The 23,833-nt window shown below is 38.2% G+C and overlaps 1 protein-coding gene across 8 annotated transcripts in view; it reads right to left on the bottom strand.

Moving 5' to 3' along the window:
• Positions 1-23,833, bottom strand: part of SPATA1 (spermatogenesis associated 1) — a 113,510-nt gene that overhangs the window by 19,647 nt on the left and 70,030 nt on the right. For 6 of the 8 annotated variants that reach the window (XR_010321421.1, XM_064282167.1, XM_064282163.1 and 3 more), the window contains 3 exons: positions 19,005-19,183; positions 15,845-15,943; positions 14,483-14,570 (listed from right to left, as the gene is read on the bottom strand). Coding sequence is in view for 6 of the 8 variants with exons in the window: in XM_064282167.1 (XP_064138237.1) it covers positions 14,483-14,570; positions 15,845-15,943; positions 19,005-19,183 (366 nt within the window). In the remaining 2 variants the exon portion in view is untranslated. Of the gene's footprint in view, positions 1-3,875; positions 12,518-12,590; positions 12,717-14,482; positions 14,571-15,844; positions 15,944-19,004; positions 19,184-23,833 lie in introns of those variants that run through there. The other 2 variants (XR_010321422.1, XM_064282166.1) reach the window with 2 other exon arrangements.

Genomic DNA, 23,833 nt, shown 5'->3' with positions numbered 1-23,833 from the left:
GCAGTGTGGCCCAGCAGGAAAGGGTAGAGGTGGGGTATGGGGTTAGGTGAGAGGGAGAAAGAGAAGGAAAAGGGAAGAAAGAAATAAAATAAATAATAAAATGGCATGGTGGGAGCTGGTGGGTAGAGGCTTGGGGGACTCGTGCTGGTGCCAGACCAGTAGCTCTAAACCCTCTGTGGGCCAGTAGTAAGGGGTAGAGGTGGCATATAGGGGTAGGTAGGAGAGAGAAAGAAAAGAAAGGGAAAAAAGAAAAAAAGGCACAGCAGGAGCTGGCAGGTGGGGGCAAGACAGACCTGGGCTGGCAGCGGGCCAGTGCCTCTTTAGCCAAGGCAGCGTGGCGTGGCCTAGCAGGAAAGGGTAGTGGTGGGGTACAGGGCTATTTGGGAGAGACAGGAAAAAGGAAGGAATGGGGGAAAAAAAGGCATGGTGGGAGCCAGTGGGTGGGGGCAGGAGGGACCCATGCTGGTGGTGGGATGTTAACTCTCTATCCACAGTGGTGTGGCATGGCCCAGTGGGAAGGGGTAGAGGTGGCATACAGGGCTAGGTAGGAGGGAGAAAAAAAGGAAGAAAAAAAAATGGCTTGGCAGGTGGGGGCAGGGTGGACCTGGGCTGGCGGCAGGCTGGTATCTCTCTTGCCAAGGCAGCATGGCATAGCTCGGTGGGAAGGAATAGAGGTGGGGTATGGGGCTAGGTGGGAGGGTGAAAGAAAGAAAAGAAAGGGGAAAAAATATGTGACAGGAGCCAGCATGTGCAGGTGGTGTGGACCTGGGCTGGTGGCGGGACGGTGTTATTCTAGCCAAGCTGGTGTGACGTAGCTTGTTGGGAAGGGGTAGCAGTGGGGTATGGGGACAGGTGAGAGGGAGAAAGAAAAAGAAAGGGAAAAAAATGGTGTGGCAGGAGCCGACAGGTGGTGGTAGCATGGACCTGGGTCAGCAGTGGACTGGTGTCTCTCTAGCCAAGGCTGTGCAATATAGCTTGCAGGAAGGGGTAGAGGTGAGGTACCAGCTAGGTGAAAGGGAGTAAGAAAAAGAGAAACAGGGGGAAAAAAATGGCGTAGCAGGAGCCAGCAGGTGGGGGCAGGGCAGGCCAGGGCTGGTGGCAGGCCAGTAGCTCTTTAGCCAAGGTGGCTCAATATGGCCTGTTGGAGGTGTAGAGGTAGTGTATGGGGCAGAAGGGTGAGGGGTGAGAAAGCATGTTTCTCTGGTTACCAAGTGCTCTGTCTCCTGTTGGGAGCTCTGTGAAGTTGCCTTCTTGTATTCTCTGTCCAGGGTCATTGATAGCTATTCTCCAAGATGGCGATTCTCCAAGTTGGCCTGAGACCTCCAGTCTGTATCTCTCCTCATTCTCTGTTTCCTTCAGTTTCTTCTTCCATTCGGTGTTCGATCTAGTTCTTTATCCATTCACTTGATGCTTAGGGTTCCAGGATTGACGTTTGTATCTGTTTTACTTAGTTTTTCGGGTCTTTGCTGCCAAAGGACAGCACGATGTGTCTGTCTAGGGTAGCATGTTAGCTCCGCCTCCATCATTTGATTTCTTGACTGCTGCTTCCATGGGCACCGATTGTGGATCCAAGTAAAATGAAATCCTTGAGAACTTTAATCTTTTCTCCATTTATCATGATGTTGCTTATTAGTCCAGTTGAGAATTTCCTCCATGCAGTACCTCCTTGTTCTGTTAAAACAACTGCCTCTTAGTCTATGTACAGGTTCCACATGAACACAATTAAGTGTTCTGGAATTCCCATTCTTTGCAATGTTATCCATAATTTGTTATGATCCACACAGCTGAATGCCTTTGCACATCAATAAAACACAGGTAAACATCTTTCTGGTATTCTCTGCTTTCAGCTAGGATCCATTTGACATCAGCAATGATACTCCCTTGTTCTACATCCTCTTCTGAATCTGCCTTGAATTTCTGGCAGTTCCCTGTTGATGTACTGCTGCAACCATTTTTGAATTATCTTCACCATAATTTTACTTGCATGTGATAATTATGATATTTTTCAATAACTTACACAATCCATTGGATCACCTTTCTTCAGAATAGGCATGTATATGGATCTCCTATAGTCTTTTGGCCAGGTAGCTGTCTTCCAAATTTCTAGGCATAGATCAGTGAGTGCTTCCAGTGTCACACCCATTTGTTGAAACATCTCAGTAGGTATTCGATCAGTTCCTGAAGCTTTGTTTTCCACCAATGCTTTCAGTGCACCTTGCACTGCTTCTTTCAATATCATTGGTTCTTGATCACATGCTACCTCCTGAAATGGTTGAAAGTTGACCATTTCTTTTTGGTACAATGACTGTGTATTTCGCCTATCTTCTTTTGATGCTTCCTTTGTCATTTAATATTTTGTCCATAGAATCCTTTAATATTGCAACTTGAGGCTTGAATTTTTTCTTCAGTTCTTTCAGCTTGAGAAATTTGAGCGTGTTCTTCTCTTTTGGTTTTCTAACTGCAGATCTTTGCACATTTCATTATAATACTTTGTCTTCTCAAGCCACACTTTGAAATTTTCTGTTCAGCTCTTTTACTTCATCATTTCTTCTTTTAGCATTAGCTATTTTACATTCAAGAGCAAGTTTCAGAGTCTCTTCTAACATCCATTTTATCCTTTTCTTTCTCTTTTAATATTTTCTTGTGTTTTAGGTGAAAGATTACACAGCAAATTAGGTTCCCCTTAAACAATTTTTATAGAAATTGTTCTGTGTCATTGGTTACAAATTTTACAATGTGTCAGCATTCTCATTATTTCCATTTTGTTTGTCTGTTTTCATTGATCTAGCTTCCCTTCCCCTCCTTGCCTCCTCACCTTTGCTTTTGCCTAAACGTTGACCATGTGGTCTCATGTAGCTCATTGTTTAAGGCAGCACATTTTTCATAAGTGATACTGCTTATTTTATACGCCAACCTATTAATTGGCTGAAAGGTGAACTGCAGAAATATATTAAATTCTATGTCCAAAGGTTATCTAAGTCTCAGGGGTTCCTCTAGTCTCTATCGGTCTAGTAGGTCTGGCCTATTTTAGAAACTTGAGTTTTGTTCTACATTTTTGTTCCATCCTATTCAGAACCTTCTATTGTGTCCCTGGTAAGAATGACCCGTAGAGGTGGTTGGGTGCCATCTAGTTCTTCAGGTCTCAGGTTAGGAGAGGCTAAGGTTTGTGTGGGCTATTAGTCCCGTTAATTAGTTTCTTTTTCGAGCTTTTGATTTCCTTCATTCTCTTTTGCTCCATATGAGTAGAGATCAATAGTTGATTCTTAGATGGCTGCTTGCAAGCGTTTAAGACCCTAGACAGTACTCATCAAACTAGGATGCAAAACATTATCTTTGTGAACTATCATTTGCTAACTGACTAAGTTGTCCCTCAAGACTATGATCCCAAGCCTTTTAACCCAGTAAACCAATCCTGCAATTTGTTTGGATGTGTCTAGGAAGTCTCTGTAACTGTGCCCCCTTTATAGTTGTTATATATGTGGACATATATATAGTGCATACAAACATGTATATACAGATGCCTACAGAGATACCTATACATGCATGTGCATTTACTTGCACATACCTTCCTATACACATAACAACCAAAAAACCCAAACGTGTTGCCATCAAGTCAGTTCCAACTCATAGTGACCCTACAGGACAGAGGGGAACTGCCCTGTAGGGTTTCCAAGGAGTGGCTGGTGGATTTGAACTGCATCAATATCTACCTATATAACCACACCCGTTTTTTGTTTGTTTATACTGTTACTGACTTCACCCATATTTGGTCTTGTCTTTCCTATTACCAAAAATAAAAAGTGTCTACTCTCTAAAAAGTGATTCCCCCCTCCCTCCCTCCCATTCCTGGTAAACATCAAAGAACTTTGCTTTCTGTGCGTATATTATTACTTTTTATAATAGTGAGACCGTACAGTATTTGTCTTTCTGTGATTGACTTATTTTACTCAGCATAATGTCTTCCAGATTTATCCATGTTGTAAGAGGTTTTATGGACTCCTCATTATTCTTTATATTTGTATAATATTCTGTTGTATGAATGTACCACAATTTGTTTATCCATTCAACTGATGATGGGCACTTAGGTTGTTTCCATCCTTTTGCTATTGTGAATAATGCTGCAATGAACATAGGGGTGCATATGTCCATTTGTGTCACTGCTCTTATATCTCTAGGATATATACCTAGAAGTGGGATGGCTGGATCATAAGATATTTCTATTTCTAACTTTTTGAGGAAGTGCCATACTGTTTTCCATAGTCTGTATATCAGCAATGTATAATAAGAGTTCCAAACCCCTACCAAAACTTCGCCAGCATTTGTTGTTTTCTGTTTTTTTAGTGCCATTTTTGCAGGAGTGAGATGGCATCTCATTGTAGTTTTGATTTGCATCTCTCTAATGGCTAATGATCACGAGCATCTTATCATGTATTTGTTGGCCACCTGAATGTTCTCTCTGTTGAAGTGTCTGTCAATGTCTTTTCCCCATTTTTTGATTTGATTGTCTTTTTGTTGTTGAGTTGCTGAAGTTTTCTATATATTTTAGAGATTATACCCTTATCAGATTATCTTTGCCAATGATTTTTTCCCAATCTCTAGGTTCTTTTTTTACTTTCTTGGTAAAACATTTTGGTAAGCATAATGGTTCAATTTTTAGGAGGTACCAAATATCTGATTTATCTTTTGTGGTTCTTGCATTTTTTGTTTTGTTTGATAGGCTATTCATGCTAAAGGTTAGGTCCTCTAATTTTGATCCTATGTTGTCCTCCAGGAACTTTATAGTTTTAGCTTTAACATTTAGGTCTTTGAGCTATTTTGAGTTTTTGTGCATAGTGTGAAGTACGGATACTGATTCATTTTTCTGCATATGGATATCCAGTTTTGCCAGCACCATTTGTTAAAGAGACTGTTTCTTCCCCTTTGAATGGACTTTGACCCTTTGTTGAAGATCAGCTGTCTGTAAATGTATGGGTTTACTTCTGGGTTCTCAATTCTATTCCATTGGTCTGTAAGTCTGTCATTGTACCAGTACTGGGCTGTTCTGATTACTGTGACTGTACAGTAAGTCTTGATATTGGAAAGTGTGAGGCCTCCTACTTTTTCTTCTTCTTCAATGTTGCTTAAGCTATTCAGGGCCTCTTTCCTTTCCATAAAAAGTTGGAGATTAGTTTTTCCATTTCATTAAAGAATGTTGTTGGGATTTGGATTTGGATTGTATTATATCTACAGATCACTTTTTGGGAGTATTGACATTTTTACAATGTTACGTCTTCCAATCCATGAGCATGATATGTTTTTCCATTTATGGAGATCTCTTTTCTTGCAGTAGTGTTTTATAGTTTTCCTTGTGTAAGTCTTTTACGTCCCTGGCTAGGTTTATTCCTAGGTATTTTATCCTTTCAGGGGCTATTGTAAATGGTACTGCTTTCTTGGTTTCCTTTTCAGAGTCTTCCTTGTTAGTGTAGAAGAGCCCAGCTGATTTTTTTTTCTTTTTTATTGAACTTTAGATGAAAGTTTACAGAACAAACTAGTTTCTCCTCAAATAGTCAGTACACACATTTTTGTAGGACATGGTTAACAACCCCATGACATGTCAACACTCTCCCTTCTCAAATCTGGGTTCCCTGTTACCAGCTTTCCTGTTCCCTCCTACCTTCCAGTCCGTGCCCCAGGGCTTGTGCACCACTTTAGTCTTGTTTTGTTCCATGGGCCTGTTCAATCTTTGGCTGAAGGGTAGAACTCAGGAGTGACCTCATTACTGAGCTGAGAGGGTGTCTGGGGGCCATACTCTCAGGGTTTCTCCAGTGTCTGTCAGGTCAGCAAGTCTGGTCTTTCTTTTTGAGTTAGAATTTGGTTCTACAGTTTTTCTCCAGCTCTGTCTGAGACCCTCTATTGTGATACCTTTCATAGCAGTCAGTGGTGGTAGCCAAGCACCATCTAGTTGTACTGGACTCAGTCTGGTGGAGGCCATGGTAGATGTGGTTCATTAGTCCTTTGAACTAATCTTTCCCTTGTGTCTTTAGTTTTTTTCATTCTTCCTTGCTCCTGAAGGGGTGAGACCAGTGGAGTATCCTAGATGGCTGTTCACAGGCTTTTAAGACCCCAGATGCTACTCACCAGAGTAGAATGTGGAACCTTTTCTTTATAAAATATGTTATGCCAGTTGAGCTAGATGTTCCCCGAGACCATGGTCCCCACAGCCCTCAGCCCAGTAATTCAGTCCCTCAGGGAGTTTGGATGTGTCTATGGAGCTTCCATGACCTTGCCTTGTATAGGTTGTGGTGGCTTCCCCAGTACTGTGTACCGTCTTACCTTTCGCTAAAGTTACCGCTTATCTATTGTCTATTAAGTGTTTTTCCATTCCCACCCCTCCCCTACCTCGTAACCATCAAAGACTTTTTCTTTTTGTATGTAAACCTTTTCATGAGTTTTTACAGTAGGGCCTCATACAATATTTGTCCTTTTCTGATTGACTTATTTCACTCAGCATAATGCCCTCCAGATTCATCCATGTTATGAGATGCTTCACAGATTCATTGTTGTTCTCTATCATTGCATAATACTCTATTGTGTGTATGTACCACAGTTTATCTATTCGATGTGTTCATGGCCATCTAGGTTGTTTCCATCTTTTTGCTACTGTGACCAATGCTGCAATGAACATGGGTGTACATGTATCTATTCGTGTGATGACACTTTTTTATGTAGGATATATGCCTAGGAGTGGGACTGCTAGATCATATGGTATTTCTATTTCTAGCTTTTTAAGGAAGGGCCATATCACTTTCCAAAATGGTTGTATCATTTTGCATCCCTACCAGCACTGCGTAAGAGTTCCAGTCTCCCCACAGCCTCTCCAACATTTGTTATTTTCTGTTGTATTGATTTGTGCCAGTATTGCCAGGGTGAGATGGTATCTCACTGTGGTTTTGATTTAGAGCCCAACTGATTTTTGTGTGTTGAATATAGACTATGATCTTGTACAGTGCCATTTTGCTGAATACTTTTATTAGTTCCAGTAACTTTCTTGTGGAATCTTTGGGATTTTCTATGTATAGGATCATGTCATCTGTGAATAAGTACAGTTTTACTTCTTCGTTTCCATGTAAAAAAAAAAAAAAAAAAGAAACCCGTTGCTGTTGAGTCGATTCCGACTCATAGTGACCCTATAGGACAGAGGAGAACTGCCTCATAGAGTTTCCAAGGAGTGCCTGGTGGATTCCAAGGTTACCAGGCGTAGCTCTTAACCATTATGCCACCAGGCATCCTCTCCATGTGGATACCCCTTATTTCCCTTTCTTGCCTTATTACTCTAGCTGGGACTTCCAGGACAATATTGAATAAGAATGATGATAGAGGACATCCTTATCTCGTTACCACTCTCAAGTGGAATGCTCTCAATCTTTCTCTGTTGAAAATAATGTTGGCTGTTGGTTTTGCATATATGCCCTTAATTATGTTTAGGAATTTCCCTTCTGTTCCTATTTTGTTGAGAGTTTTTATCAAGAAAGGGTGTTGGATTTTATCAAATGCTTTGTCTGCATCAATGGAGATGATCATATGATTGTTTGTTTTATTTATGTGGTGAATTATGTTGATTGATTTTCTAATGTTGAACCATCCTTTTATCCCTGGTACGAATCCCACTTGGTCATATGTATTATTTTTTTGATATGTTGTTGAATTCTGTTGCCTAGAATTTTGTTGAGAATTTTTACATCTATATTCATAAGGGATATTGGTCTGAAATTTTCTTTTTTAGTGGTGTCTTTGCCTGGCTTTGGTGTCAGTGTTACGCTGACTTCATAGAATGAATTTGGGAATATCCCTTCCTCTTCTATGTTCTGGAATAGTCTGAGTAGAATTGGTGTGAACTCTTCTATGAATGTTTGGTAGAATTCTCCGGTGAAGCTGTCTAGGCCGGGGCTTTTTTTGTTGGGAGTTTTTTTCATGACCTCTTCAATTTCTTCTTTTGTTAAGGGTCAGTTCAAATTTTCTACCTCTATTTGTGTTCACTACTATTTGTGTTAGTTTTAGGTAGGTAGCGTGTTTCTAGAAGTTTGTCCTTTTCTTCTAAGTTTTCAAATTTATTGGACTACAATTTTTCATAATATTCTCTTACGATCCTTTTTATCTCGGTTGGTCCTGATATAATATCACCCATCTTATTTATTATCCTGGTTATTTGCATATTCTCATTTTTTTTCTTTGTCAGTTTGGTCAGTGGTTTATCAATTTTATTGATCTTTTCAAAGAACCAACTTTGAGTCTTGTTGATTCATTCTATTGTTTTTCTCTTTTCTAGTTCATTTTCTCTGCTCTGATCTTTATTATTTCCTTTATTCTGGTAACTGTGGGCTTCTTTTACTGCTCCTCTTCTATTTGTTTGAGTTGTAGCGCTAAGGTATTGATTTTAGCCCTTTCTTCTTTTTGATATGTGCATTTATTGCTGTATATAAATTCTCCTCTGAGCACTGCATTTGCTGTATCCCAAAGTTTTTGGTATGTTATGTTTCATTTATATTTGATTCTAGGAATTATTTTAATTTTAATTTCTTCTATTACCCAATAGTTTTTAAGTAAGATGTTATTCAGTTTCCATGTATTTAATTTTTTCCTTTTCTTTATTGATTTCTAGTTTCATAGCATTATGATCAGAGAAGGTGCTTTGTATTATCTTGATGCTTTTGAATTTATTGAGGTTTGCTTTGTGGCCTAAAATATGGTCTATTCTGGAAAATGATCCATGTGCATTGGAGAAGAATGTGTACTGTGCTGCTGTTGGGTGGTGTGTTCTTTATGTCTATGGGGTCAAGTTGGTTGATTATATTATTTAGATCTTTTGTATCTTTGCTGAGTTTCTTTCTAGTCTGTCCATCATCGAAAGTGGTGTGTTAAAGTCTCCTACTATTATTGTAGAACTGTCTATTTCTCTTTTTAATGCTTCTATAGTTTATCTATTTTAGAGCACCATCTTTGAGTGTGTAAATACTTATTATGGTTATGTCCTCTTGGTGGAATGACACTTTAATCATTACATTATGCCTTTCCTTGTCTCTTATAATAGATTTCGACTTAAAGCCTATTTTATCAGAGATTATTATTGTCACTCCCACTCTCTTTTGGTTACTATTTGCTTGATATATTTTTTCCACGCTTTGATTTTTAACCTATTTATGTCTTCATATCTAAGGTACATCTCTTGTGGGCAACGTATGGAAAGGTCATGTTTTTTTATCCATTCTGCCACTCTCTGTTATCTTGACTGGTACATATAACTATTTACATTCAGTGTGATTATCGAAAGGCAGGAATTCACTGCTGTCATTTTGTTATGCTTCTTTTTTGTGGTGTTAACGGTTTCTTTGTTCCACTTAATTTTCTGTGCTGAATTCTTTTTGTTTATGGATTTTCTTTTCATTTCCTTCACTGTTGATGACTTTGTTTGTTTTTAAATTTTCTTTATTTTTTATTTGATTCTTATTTTCTTTGTGGTTACTCTGAAATTTACCTTTATCTTTCCCAGTTTACAACAGTCTGTTATATCTTGACATCATCTTGATTTCCTCTCCATATGGACGTTCTATAACTATACCATTATTACCCCTTTTGTTTTCAAGTTGTCGTCATTTACAGATTGACATCTCTAGTTCCCTATTTTCAGTTTTGTAGCATTATTTTACTTTTGACTTTTTTTTTTTTACCTGGATTGATTATCTGGATGATGCTGTCATTTGTCTTAATCTCAGGTTGTAAGGTTGGTCTGGTTTTTACAAATTCTCTTAATTTCTGTTTATCTGGGTATGTCCTAGTTTCACCATCATATCTGAAAGACAATTTTGCTGGATATATGATTCTTGGCTGGCAATTTTTTTCTTTCAGGGTTTTATATATGTCATTCCATTCCCTTCTTGCCTGCATGGTTTCTGCCAAGAAATCAGAGTTTACTCTTATTGGTGCCCCTTTGCAGGCGGTATTTTGTTTTTCACGAGGTACTCTCAGAATTCTTTCTTTGTCTTTGGTTTTGGAATGTTTGATTATATGTCTTAGTGAGTTTCTTTTGAGGTCTTTCCTATACGGGGTTTGTTGAGCTTCTTGGATGGAAACCTTCTCATCTTTCATGATATTAGAGAAGTTTTCTGCCAGTAAATCTTCCACAATTCTCTCTATGCTTTTTTTTCCTTCTCCTCTTGTTCTGGAATTCCAATTAAATGTAAATTATTCCTCTTCATAGTGTCCCACATAACTCTTAGGCTTTCTTCATTCTTTTTTTTCCTGATTGTTCTTCAATTAGTATCAAGGGATTTGTCTTCTATTTCACTGATTCTTTCTTCTGTTGATTCATTATACTTTTATGTCCTTTTATTATCTATTTCTGATATTTTACTATTAATCTTCTGGATTTCTAGTTGTTGTTTTTGTATGGTTTCTAATTGTCTGTTTGTCATTTTGTTCTTGTATTGTTCCCCTGAATTCTTCTAGGGTTTCGTCTGTGTTTTCCTAGATCTCTTTGAAGATCCAATATATAAATCTTTTGTATTCCTTGTCAGTTTGTTCCATTAGCATTTTTTCTTCAGGAATGTTTGCTGCCCCTTTATTTTGCTCAGTTGTTTGAGCCATCTTACTCTGTTTCCTCATAGGATTTGTTATTGTCTGCTGTCTTCGAGGCATTAAGTTTGGTGCCAGCAGTTAGTGTTTTCTGGAGGTCAGGACAGGACTTCTCCATATCCACTGTGAGGGAGTGAGACCCTAATGGACAGAGTATGCCTGCTGTAAGTGGACAAACTGGCATTTCAGTAATGGTGAGGTATCAAGGGGTCCCAGTGCAAGTGTAGATGGCCTGCAGGAACTGTTTGGATGTAGACTGTGTGCTGTTGCAGCTGGGAGGATGTTAGATGAAAACACTAGGGTCTCCTGCTCATTGGTTGGCAGGGGTGTAGATTGCACTTGTCAGGATGTGACTGGCATTGCTGGTGAGGTGACATGTCTGTCCAGCTGGCACCTGGGAATGGGTACAGGGACTGTTCTTGCTGGGTGCTGGGTTGGATCCTGTGTGTTGGATCCTGCAGTTGCCAGGTGATCAGGGCAAGGGTGCACAGGTCACTGGTCACTGGGTGGATGCCATGGAAACTTGTACCACTGGTCCTTGGGCTGGCAGGGCAGTGCAGCACAGGGGTGTTCAGAGCAAGCCAGCATGAGCCTGCAGTTACAGGTTCCACTGCACATAAGCATGTGCTGTGGATCACCAGTGGGCGTGGATGTGTGGGCATGGGTAGGTGTGATCTTGAGTCCCTGGTCACAGATCTGCTAGCATGGGAATGCATGACGTGGATCGTCATGGGTGTGGCTGCATGGGAATGGGCTGGGATGGGCCCAAGCCTCCAGTGCAGGTCCAAGAGCATGCGAGTGTGCATGCTGTGGATCACCAGGTGAGGAGGTGGGGCTCACTGCTGGTCACTGGGAGGGCAAGGTGGGGGAGAAGAAGAAGGGGGGAGCATGTTTCCCCAGTCTAACGTGGATACTGGGGCACTCCCCGCAGAGTGCAGCCAGCGATCAGAACCTCACCCTGACCAAATGTGAGGAGGGGAGGATTGTCCAGAGCCCAGTCAGGTGAGTTATCTTTAGCTGCCACTTCAAGGATCCTCTGCTTCACCAATGCCACGTGCCCAAACAAGCAGGGATCACCACTGATGAGTAGTTCTGTCCTATTTTCTGGCTCCCTCCCTGCTCTGTAGTCACCTGGAACCTTTAGGGCTCTCACTCACCTTCCTGCACTTTCCCTCCTGAGATCCAGTTCAGGTTCTGCTCACCTTGCTTTCCTTCAGGTTTGTCTAGACAGTATCTCTGTCTCCTATTGGTAATTCCATGAAGTGGCCTTCCTGTACTCCTCACCTGGGAGTGCTGCTCCCATTGTCTCAAGATGGTGATGCTGCGCCAGGCCACTAGGTAGGGTGCCTACAGTCTGTAAGTCTCCTGGTTAGAATTTTTCATTCAGTTTTTCCTTTCCTTTGGTTTTTGATCTAATTCTTCACTCTTTTGGTTGCAGTTCTCAGTGCCTGGATTGTCATCTGTATCTGTTCCACTTGGTTTCTCAGTTCTTTGCTGCAAGGGGATAGCATGGTATTTGTGAATTAACCACCGTCTTTGGTCTGTCTCCTTTTTTTTCTGTCTTTTTAATGACCTTTTGCTTTCTTCATGTATGATATCCTTGACGTCATCCTACAACTTGTCTGGTATTAGTGTTCAATGCGTCAAAACTTGCATTACCACATGATCTCTAAATACAGGTGGGATATACCCAAGGTCGTACTTTGGCTCTCGTGGACTTGTTTTATTTTCCTTCAGCTTCAACTTGAACTTACATATGAGCAATTGATGGTCTGTTCCACCGTTGGCCCCTGGCCTTGTTCTGACTGATGATTTTGAGCTTCTCTAACATCTTTTTCCACAGATGTAGTCAATTAGATTACCGTGTATTCCATCCAACTAAGTCCACGTGTGTCTTAGGCTGGGTTCTCTAGAGAAGAAAAACCAGTAAAGCAATAAACATATAGATAGATAGATAGATTTACATCAATGAAATGGCTCACACAGTTGTAAAGGCTGGAAAGTCCCAAATCTATAGGTCAGGCTGGAGGCCTTTCCTGACTCAGATGGCAGCAGGGGCTGGTGAACCCAAGACTGGCAGGTCAGACATCAGGCTTCTGGCTCACAGTCTGTGGAGACGGACAAATCCCAAGATCAGCAAACAAGACAGCAGGTAAGCTGCTAGTTCAAGTCCCCAAAACTGGGGGTCATACAAACAGGAGCAAGCTGCTGGATCCAGAGTGAGCAAAAGCCCACAAGCCTTGCTAGAAAGTCCCCTATATTGGATGCAGGCTACACCCCCAATGAAACTCCCCTTTCAACTGATTGGCTGCTCATAGCAGATCCCATCATGGAAGTGATCACAGTATATCAGATCTCATCATGGAGGTAATTATATAATTATACAACTGCCAAACTCCATCATAACTGCCAAATGACTGAGCCATGGCCCAGTCAAGCTGACACACAACTTTAATGATCACAACATATATAGTTGCCATTTATGTTATTGAAAAAAATGTATTTCCAAGGAATAAGTCATTGATCTTGCAAAATTCTATCATGCAAGCTCTGGCATTTCTGTCACCAAGGCCATATTTTCCAACTACCTATCCTTCTTCGTTTCCAACTTTTGCATTCCAATCCAAAGTAATTATCAATTCATCTTGATTGCATGTTTGATCAATTTCAGGCTGCAGAAAGTCTTCATCTTTCGCAACAGTGGTTGGTGCATAAATTTGAATAACAGTCATATTAACTGGTCTTCCTTGTAGGCATACGGATATTTATCCCATCACCAATAGCATTGTACTTCAGGATAGATCTTGAAATGTTCTTTTTGACAATGAATGTGACACCATTTCTCTTCAATTTGTCATTCCCAGCATAGTCGGCCACGTGATAATCTGTTTCAAAATAGCCAATACCAGTCCATTTCAGCTCACTAAGGCCTAGGATATCTACCTTCAAGCATTCCATTTAATTTCTGACAATTTCCAATTTTCCTGGATTCATACTTCATACATTCCACATCCAATCATGCCATATCAGCAAATGAAGGTCTGAAAGCTTGACTCCATCCATGTTTTTAAGGTCAACTCTACTTTAAGAGGCAGCTTTTCCTGAGTTGTATTTTGAGTTCCTTCCAAGGTGAGGAGCTCATCTTCCAGCACTATATCAGACAGTGTTCTGCCGCTATTCATAAGGTTTTCACTGGCTAATTTTTTTAGAAGTCAATGGCTAAGTTCTTCCTAGCCTGTCCTATTCTGGAAGCTCTGCTAAAACCTACCCACCCTGGGTGGAAAAAATGATGATTCTACCATGTTATGAGAATATCATATTTCCTATTTACACAATTGTTTATGTAAAAGCAACTGTTTTCAGAGTATATGCTGAATCACTATTATTTTCATATTTCTAAAATTTAAAATACTAAGTTCTTAGATACTAATCCCTGGATGCTTTAAATAGCAAGTTCAATATACCTATTCTTTTAGATTTGCAGATTCATTTTAATTAAAATACAATGAACAAATTAAGGATTTACATGTAAAAATTATTAAAATATGATTATGTAACGTTTTCATTATAATTAGATTTTATGGCCATGATAGCTATTAATTTTAAAGACAATTTAAGAATGAAAAATAATTATAACATGTAGTACTATAAAATAATATGTAACAGACTTGAAATCTTCAAGAACAACTAAATAGCCACCATTTTCCTTTATGTTACATCTAATATTTCACGAAACACTTTGTACTACCCACATGAAAAATAAATATAAACATGAAGATTTATATAAAACATTGCCAAGGAGAAAAACGGTTAAACAAGTCTGTTCAAATAAATATTTAAAAATTTTAACAAGCAAACTTTTAAATTGGCATACCTATTTGAGATTGTAAAGATGTATTAATTTTCTTCTGTGCCAGTTCAGCTTTCAATACGCGTAAATCTGAAACTGCTTGTTTTCTCATCTATAAAGAGAATTAAAAAACGAACCTCATCTTACCCTTCTAAAAGTGCATCATAATTTTCATGTAAATTAGGTTTTTTCTAAAATGCTTTGTCTTCTCTTTTTTGCCTTCCATTCCTTTACTATCAGACAATGTTCCATCGCTATTCATAGGGTTGTCACTGGCCAATTTTTTCAGAAGTAGACTGCCAAGTCCTTCTTCCTAGTCTGCCTTAGTCTGGAAGCTCTGATGAAACCTGCCCACCATGGGGAACTCTCCTAGTATTTGAAATCTAGAATTGCATGTCCAAGCGTGTAGCCACTTGTCACATGTAGTTATTTAAATTTAAGTAAAGTAAATTAACTAAAATATAAAACTCAGTTCTTCAGTCATGCAAGCTGTATTTCAAGTGCTCAATATCTTACGGGGCTAGTGGCTACTATTTCAGATAGTTCAGGAATAGGACATTTCCATCATCATGCAAAGTTTTATTGCGCAGTGCTGATTCTAGAAAGAGGTCATTATTTTGTACCATCAAGCTAGTTCTGATAAAGAGGTGAGTTGAGGGCATGCATGTAATTATCAATCTTATTCTCCAGTCCTGTGTAGATACTTGGCATGAAAATGTACAATCTTCTTCTGTTTTCTGTTCAACAGAGATTTTATGACATCTGTACTTCAGAGATTATGCCTATGATATGATTATTATACGTAACTCTTATCAAATAAGTAAAACTTACCCAGTACCCTCAGCTAAGCTCTACTATACAAAAGGTCTTACAGGAGAAACAAAATTAACTACGGCACAATATCTACCTTGAGGGAAATTTAACAACTAGTAGAAAACTCATGATTCATATTAAATAATATATTACAATATATATAAAAATAACCAGAAAAAATGTAATAATTATCCAAGAGAGGGGTAAAAATTAAATGAGAATCTAGAGGAGAGCTCAATGGTTTGTTAGCAGTGTTTATGAATGACTCTAATAAAGGATAACTACTTCTTTTAAAACATTTTATTAAGACTCTGAGTGACAGAGTCCTTTTCCTTCAACTAATTCTTCTTAGTGAAATTTCACTAAATTTTACTTTGGCCTTGTTATAAAATGCTGCTCCTCATAAGATTGAGTTATTCTTGCATCTTTTCACTCATGCCTTTTGCTATTAAGGTAGCAACTTTAAGACAGTCAATCCTGACTACCCTAAACTATGGACATTCAAAGTTAAAACACCAAAATATTTTATTTAAAGATAAATTTTGTAATCTGATTGTAAGAAATGTAAATTACCTTAACTTCTATTATGAGTTTCATTTTGTCAGTATCCAATTTTCTCTTAAGTTGGTCAATTGCATGCTGTACTTCAGTGATCTGGATTATAAGGTAGTTCTGTATGAGATATAGGAAGACATCTTTATTAGGCATAACAACTATATATTTTTATTTTTAACTGATTTGCAAATGTAAAGTAGAAAGTGATAACAAGTATTAAAAGAGCAAATCATGAAAATAACCTATACTATAAAATAAATTTATTACTATTTATCTACTTATTTCTTGCATTTTATGAATGTCTTTTTCTTCTGTTCTACCATTCCTCATTTACTACCAAATAAATACATATTTGTAAAAGTTATTCAATTAGCATCATAAAAACCAATAATTGTTACTACAAAAGGAATATGTTTGGGTTAGGATATTAATAAGACTTTAGAAATTGTCATAGTGCTTTATTAACTGAGCCAGGTTAGAATTCTCTTATAATATTTCACAACATATTTTATATAAGAAACCTGATTAATACAAAAAAAAAAATTAACAGAAGAAATACTTTTAGCTACTTTTACCCAGAAAAGTTTATGAGATATAATGGTTCTCACTAAAAAAGTTACTTAAGAATTTTAAGCTGCCTTTGTGAAATAACATTATCTTATAGTCAATTTGATAAAACAGCAAAATAAGTAAAAAGAAAAGTGTAATTGGGACAAACCATTATTTGAACCTATTTGGATTTTATATTAAATTTATGTAAAATGATAAGCTTTTAATATTTTATCACATCTATAGTTAATCACATTTTAAAATCATTTTTGGATAAGTAGGATTAAAAACTCTAACAAAAATCACGCTGTTCGATGGCCTCTGAAATTATTTTGTCTGTTGTTTAATTTTATGGTGGAGTTAGTAATAGAATAAGCTTCATGTCTCTCGTCTGTCAAGATTCAAGACTCAATTTCAAGAAAATATGAATTGATCAAAATTTAATATACAGAGGGTTCCCAGTCTGTCTTTAAGTTGAATTTGTATGTAAGTCAGAATAGTTAGGTATGGTTTGTATCTAATGTCAGTTAGTCAAATATTTGTCTTAGTATATAGTGTACCTCTCTATGTATAAAAAACATTAAAGAAACACTTCCAGATACACTAAAACATCTTTAACACAATAATATAGTAATAATAATAATGTTTTGATACACAGCGCAAAGTAGCACCCATTTGTTATTACGAACGATCGTTTGTACCTAAAATTTCTAACAGGCTCTATTTTTTTATTTTTTTATGAGGGTTGTAACTACACGTTGTATTTAAGTCAGATGTTTGTAAACTGGGGATTGCCTGTAATTTCTTTAGACCACCAATACCTTTAAATTCTGTGAGATTTTATAAAACCAAAAAACGCAAAACAAACAAAAAACAGCCATGTAGTTGTTGTGAAATGAGTTCCTTTATGTGGCCTTTTGCTTTGGTTCTTCAGAAAAACAGCTCTAGAGATTTTTTCCCCTAAGCCCTGAGTTTGCCCTAGTTTTCTACCCCAGAGGGTTTGTTACTTTTGTCCAGGTTGATTGACATTTCCTCGGTAAGCTGTAAACAGCATAATGGTTTGATGCTTTTTGTCTAACTCTTGGCTGCAGCCTGCCCTGCAATTGGTCTGTTTCACACACCTTGGTCAATATACTTATGCAAATAATGTGACTATGGCCTACTATGCAAATGAAGTGATTGAGGCCTACTGAGAGGGGATTGGTCAGCTCGTGGCTCTGGTAGAAGGACCATGCCTTGAAATTGACCAGGAGTTTGCTTATATATGCAGCCAACTTCCAGAGTTTGGCAGATAGAGAAGGAAGAAGCAGCAGAAAGGAGAAAAGCCAAGAAGAGAGAAGACAGAGAAGAGGCAAGGAAACTCCTAAAAGAGCTGTAACACGGGTCAGGGGCTACAACACCGAAGACAGTGACAGGCCCAGTAGGGGCCCTACAGCAGAGTTGGTGGTGATGGCAGAAAACTGCTGCTAGGAATGCAGCTAAGAGAGCTGAACGAGACTGCTACATTGGCTATGAGCTGGATCAGTTAGCAATGGAGAAGCCCAAGGCAAGGAGGCAGAAGGCAGAGAAGCCTGCGTGGCTAAAAAGGGGCATGAATGGCCAAAAAGAGGATCACGTCCTGAGAGGGCCAAGAGGAACCTGTCCTGAAAGGGCTGAGAAGAGGCCTCTCCTGAGGGGGTGGCGACAGCAGAGATAAGGGCCTGCTTGGTTACACAGCCGAGAGGAACTGAGAGAGCTGCCCTGCACTGAAGAATTGAGGGATGAGTTCTCCACTTCAGGGAAGTACTCCATACTTTGTCTACATGCTTTCTGATGCTGATACTGAGTTGTAGTTTGTTACTTCTTTAATAAAGCACTTAACTGTAAGTATGGTCTATGAGGTCTCTGTGACCATTACAACGGATTATCAAACCCAGCAAAGTAGAGAGTGCTGTGGGGAGGATGGCTGGTGTGAGAATTGGTAAGAAGGTTGGAGAGTGGAGGTATGTCTCTTCTTCACCTTCCAGGAATCAGGTTTGTGCTGATGCTGATTCTCATCTCTCCGCCTGAAGTTAGAGGACTGTGACACTATTAGTTTACATTAGTGGACACCATTAACCCCCGTCTTCGTCAAATACTCCATCTTTTTCCCATATAATCAGAGAAAGTAACCCCATTCTAAGGTACAGAGGTAGAGCCTAGTTAGTGTAAGTCAGTACATAGCATTTGCTGGTAACTATTATTGAATCCAAGAAGTAGGCCTGGTTGGTTCTCCAGCAGGCTAATGGGAAAATTTTATACATTTCATGTTTCAGGAAATGGTTTCTCTCTTATCTAGGAGGCATAGAGCTCTAATTGCCATTGGCAACTCTCTTGCTACCAAGACAAAAAGCAGTTTTAGAATGAAGTCAACACAGAAAATAGGGATGAAATATCAAAAAACCCTTAGACTCTTGAAGACATCCTTAAAATGCTGATTGTATCTGCTCAGCAACCCCTCCCATTATTGAAGTCGTGAATTTTCTCATTGTTTAAGCCAGTTTGTCAAGGTTTTATTGCCTGTGGCCCAAAACTTCCTAAATATGATAATACTAACATGTATTTTTGAACAGAACCTTTTCAACAGAAAAGGGAACTCATTTAGCAGTACCTTAGAGTCTATCACATTTGCCAAATTCTTTGGTCTCATTTTTATTTCCCTGGCTTCAAGTTGCATGAGCAATTTTTTATAGTAAAGTTCCAAATCTTCTCGAAGCTTTGTTAAAACCTCCTCCAATGATGCTGTGACTTTCTTTGTTTCAAAGTATTTTTTCTTCCAACCATCACAGGCTATAGAAAAAGAAAGTGAGTTTGATTAAAGGGTTAAACTTTTCATCTTAGAAAGGACTTTACAGTCTCCGTCTGGATGTCAACTTAAACTCTTCCTCCTCTTCTCTTTTCCCTTACATGCTTCTCTATTGGAGCTGAGGGAGAAATGTTTGTTGCATAACAAAAGAACTTGCCTAAAAATACAGTAAAATAGTGATAGATTTATGAACCACAACCAAGTTCTCCTTTAAGCATGGAATTGTTTCATTAAAAAAATACTACCTATACGAAAATGTATATACTTTATTTTGATTAATTTTTTTCATATTTTGGCTTGAATTCATTATGTATATAACTAAAACTATGAAAGAAAAAGGCATGTTTTTTCGACTTTTTCATATTTTTTCCAACCTCCTTAATGACTTAGGTTTTGTGAAATCAGTCAACTCTGATTCATCACTTATCAAAATTATTCCCACTATATCTCCCAAATTCTGTATGGCAGAGTTTCTCAAACTTGAGATACTGGGTTGAGAAAATTGGAAATTAAACACTGCCATTTAGGTAATCACTTTGACACCAAGGTGATTCTAAATACAAACTTAACAGGAACACATAGTGCCTGCTGGTATACCAGAATATGCTTTTGTTTTTTTCTTTTAGATTATCATAGAAATAAAAACCCCAAATCTAAAAATTCTGTTTACAAATTTGTGGACCCTTGAGAGTAGACTTCTGAACTCATTTGAGAAATACTACTTAAGCTTTTGTATTCTGTTTTTTATAAACATAATATCTGCAAAAAAGAATGTCTACAAAAAGATACCATATAGTATTATATATACTATGAAAATATGACATTTCCATCATATTTTTGTCTTAATTTTTCTCTAAAAACCACTATCATTTAGATTATGGCTTTGTTTTTTTCAATTATTGTGGTAAAAATAAACACAACAAAACATACAATAATTCAACAATTTCTCCATGCATAATTCAGTGACATTGGTTAGATTCTTCCGGTTGTGAAACCATTCTCCCTATCATTTTCCAAATTAATCCACCACCATTTGTGTAAACTCAATGCCCCCTAAAGCAAAAACTCTTCCTTTTCTCCCCCCGCCCCAACTTCTGATGACCACTAATAATTTCTGGCTTCTGTATATCACTTATTTCATATGAGGTCATATAGTTATTTGTACTTTTGCAACTGAGTTATTTCAGTAAGCATAATGTTTTCAAAGTTCTTCCATGCATTAGGACTCCATTTCTCCTTATGGCTCACTAATATTCCAGTGTACATATTAATATATATATATACCATATTTTGTTTAGCCATTCATCAGTTGATGAACATTTGGTTGTTTCCACATTTTAGTTTCTGTGAAAAGTGCTGCAATAAATTGGTCTATAGGTTTCTGTTTACCTTCCTGCCTTCACAGATTCTAGGTATATACCTGGGATTGGGATTGCTGGTAGTTCTAGGTTTAACTTTTTGAGGAACTGCCAAACTGTTTTCCACAGTTGCTGTACCATTTTACATTCCCACCAGCAATGGATGAGGGTTCCAGTTTCTCCACAACTTTACCAACACCTTTTTTTTTTTTAATCATTGCCATTCTAATAGGGGTGAGGTGGTATCTCATTGTGGTTTTGATCTTATTCTCCCTAATGGCTCTGGAGGAGTCCTGGTGGTGCAGTGGTTAAGTGCTCTGCTGCTAACCAAAAGGACAGCAGTTTGAATCCACTAGCTGCTTCACAGGAGAAAGCTGTGGCAGTCTACTTCTGTAAAGATTTACAGTCTTGGAAACCATGGGGGCAATTCTACTCTGTCCTATAGGGTTGCTATGAGTCAGAACTGACTTGCCTTGACAGCAATGGGTTTTTAATCACTAGTGACACTGAACATCTTTTCATGCATGTCATGGATTGAATTATACACCCCTCAGAATGTGTGCATTAGCTTGATTAGGCCATGATTCCCAGTATTCTGTGGCTGTCCCCCATTTTGTGGTTGTAATTTTATGTTAAAGAGGATTAGGGTGGAATTGTACCAGGGCCATTCCTGATCCAATGTAAAGGGAGTTTCCCTGGGGTGTGGCCTGTACCACCTTTTATCTCTCAAGAGATGAAAGGGAAGCAAGCAGAGAGTTGGGGACCTCATACCACCCACAAAGCAGCCCCAGGAGCAGAGTGAGTCCTTCGGACCTGAGGTTCCTCTGCTGAGATGCACCCAGACCAAGGGAAAACTGAAGAGAAGGACCTTCCTTCAGAGTCAAGAGAAAGCCTTCCCCTGGAGCTGACACCCTGAATTTGGACTTCTAGCCTACTAGACTATGAGGAAATAAATTTCTCTTTGTTGAAGCCATCCATTTCTGGTATTTCTGTTACAATAGCACTATATGACTAAGACAATGTGCTTACTGGCCATTTGAATATCACTTTGGTAAAAGGTCTGTTTACTTTGACAAACATTTTTTAAAATGTCTGCCTATTTTTTATTGGGTTGTTTGTCATTATGTTGTTAGGCTGTAGAAGTATTTTATATATTTTGGATATTAGACCCTCATTGGATATTTGGTTCCCCCAAATTTTCTCCCAATCTGTAGATTGTCTTTTCATTTTTTTGATAAAGTCCTTCGATGAACAAATGTATTTAATTTTTATGAGGTCCCATTTATCTATTTTGTTGCTTGTGCTTTTGTCGCCACACCTGGTAGTGCATCATTAAAAACTAGGCCCCACAGCCTCGCCCTTACATTTTCTTCTAAGAATTTTATGGTTTTAGTTTTCACATTTAGATCCTTCACTCATTTTGAATTGGTTTTTGTGTATGGTGTGAGGCTTGGATCCTGATTCATTCTTCCGCATGTGGACATCCAGTTTTCCCAGCATCATTTCTTGAAGAGACTCTTCCTTCCCTATTGAATGGACTTAGTTAGCACTGTTGTCGAAAATCAGCTGACCACAGATGAATGGATTCATTTCTGGACTTCCAATTCTATTCCATTAGTCTATGTGTCTATTATTATATACCAGTACTAGGTTGTTTTAATTACTGTGGCTCTACAGTTTTGTTTTTTTTTTCTATAGTATGTTTTGAAGTTAGCAAGTGTGAGCTCTCCTACTTTATTCTTCTTCAAGATTGCTTTAGCTAGCTATTCATGGTCCTTTGTCCTTCCATATAAATTTGAAGACTGGCTTTTCTATTTCTGCAAAGGTTATTGGAATTTTGATGGAGATTAAATTTATAGATTACTTTGGTTTTTTTTTTTTTTTTTTTGGGCAGTATTAACAGCTTAACTATATTAAGCCTTCCAGTCCCTGAACATGGAATGTCCTTCCATTTCTTCTAGTAATGTTTTATAGTTTTCTGTGTATGTCTTTCCTTTCCTGGTTAAATTTACATCAAGGAACTTTATATTTTTAGATGCTATTGTAAAGTGGCAATGTTTCCTTAATTTCCTTTTCCATATGCTCATTGTTGATGTATAGAAACCCAGGGGATTTTTGCATGTTGATTTTGTATCCTGTCACCTTGCTGAATTCATTTATTAGCTCTCATAGCTTCCTTATGTATTCTTTGAGATTTTGAGTCATGTCATCTGTGAAAGGGATAGTTTTACTTCCTCTTTTCTGATTTGGATACCTTTTCTTTATTTACTTTTCTAGCCTAATTGCTCTGGCTAGGACTTCCAGAATGATGCCAAATAGTAGTAGTGAGAGTGGGCATTCCTGTCTTATTCCTGATCTTAATGGGAAAGCCTTCAGACTTTCTCAATTCAGTACAATATTAGCTCTAGGTTTTTCATAAATGCCCTTTATTATACTGAAGAATTTCCCTTCTATTCCTGTCTTGTGGAGTGTTTTTATCATGAAAGTGGGTTGAATTTTGTCGAATGCCTCTTCTGCATTGATTGAGATGATTATATGGTTCTTTTTCTTTGTTCTGTTACTGTGGTACATTGCATTGATTGACTTTCTAACATTGAACCACCCTTGCATTCCTAGGATAAATCTCACTTGATCATGGTGTGTAATCTTTTAATATGTTTTAAGATTCAGTTTGCTAATAATTTGTTGAGTATTTTTGTGTCTATATTCACTAGGGACATTGGTCTGTAGTTTTCTGGTGGTGTCCTTCTCCTTGGCTTTGATATCAGGGTAATACTCGCCTCATAAAATGAGTTACAAGGTTTTTTTTTTTTTAAAGTTAAGTAGGATTGGAATCATTTATTCCATAAATATTTGGTAGAACTCACCAGTGAAGTATTCTGTTCCTGGACTTTTCTTTATGGGAGGTCTTTGATTACAGTTTCAATCTCTTGTTATGGGTCTGTTGAGATCCATTGTTTCTTCTTGAGTTGATGTGTTTCAAGGACTTTGTCCATTTCCTCTAAGTTATCTAATTTGTTGACATACAACTGTTCACAGTATTCTTTTACTATTCTTATTTCTGAGAGGTCAGTTTCAGTATCTCCACTTTCATTTCTAATTTTAGATATTTGAATGTTGTTTCTCTGTCAGTCTTGGTGAGCTGCTCTGTCCTAGGTCTGTCTACCCGGGTGTTTCAGCCCCTATTTTACTTGCTGCTCCTCTCTGTCCTTGGCCCTACTGCTAAGGCACTGCTCCCTGCACTATGCCTGCCACACCACTCTTTATCAGGACTCA

Source organism: Loxodonta africana, chromosome 3, assembly GCF_030014295.1.
Source record: "Loxodonta africana isolate mLoxAfr1 chromosome 3, mLoxAfr1.hap2, whole genome shotgun sequence".
NCBI classification, from domain to species: Eukaryota; Metazoa; Chordata; class Mammalia; order Proboscidea; family Elephantidae; genus Loxodonta; species Loxodonta africana.
The sequence above is the reverse complement of the archived record's forward strand: the minus strand, read 5'-3'. Positions and strand labels throughout refer to the sequence as shown.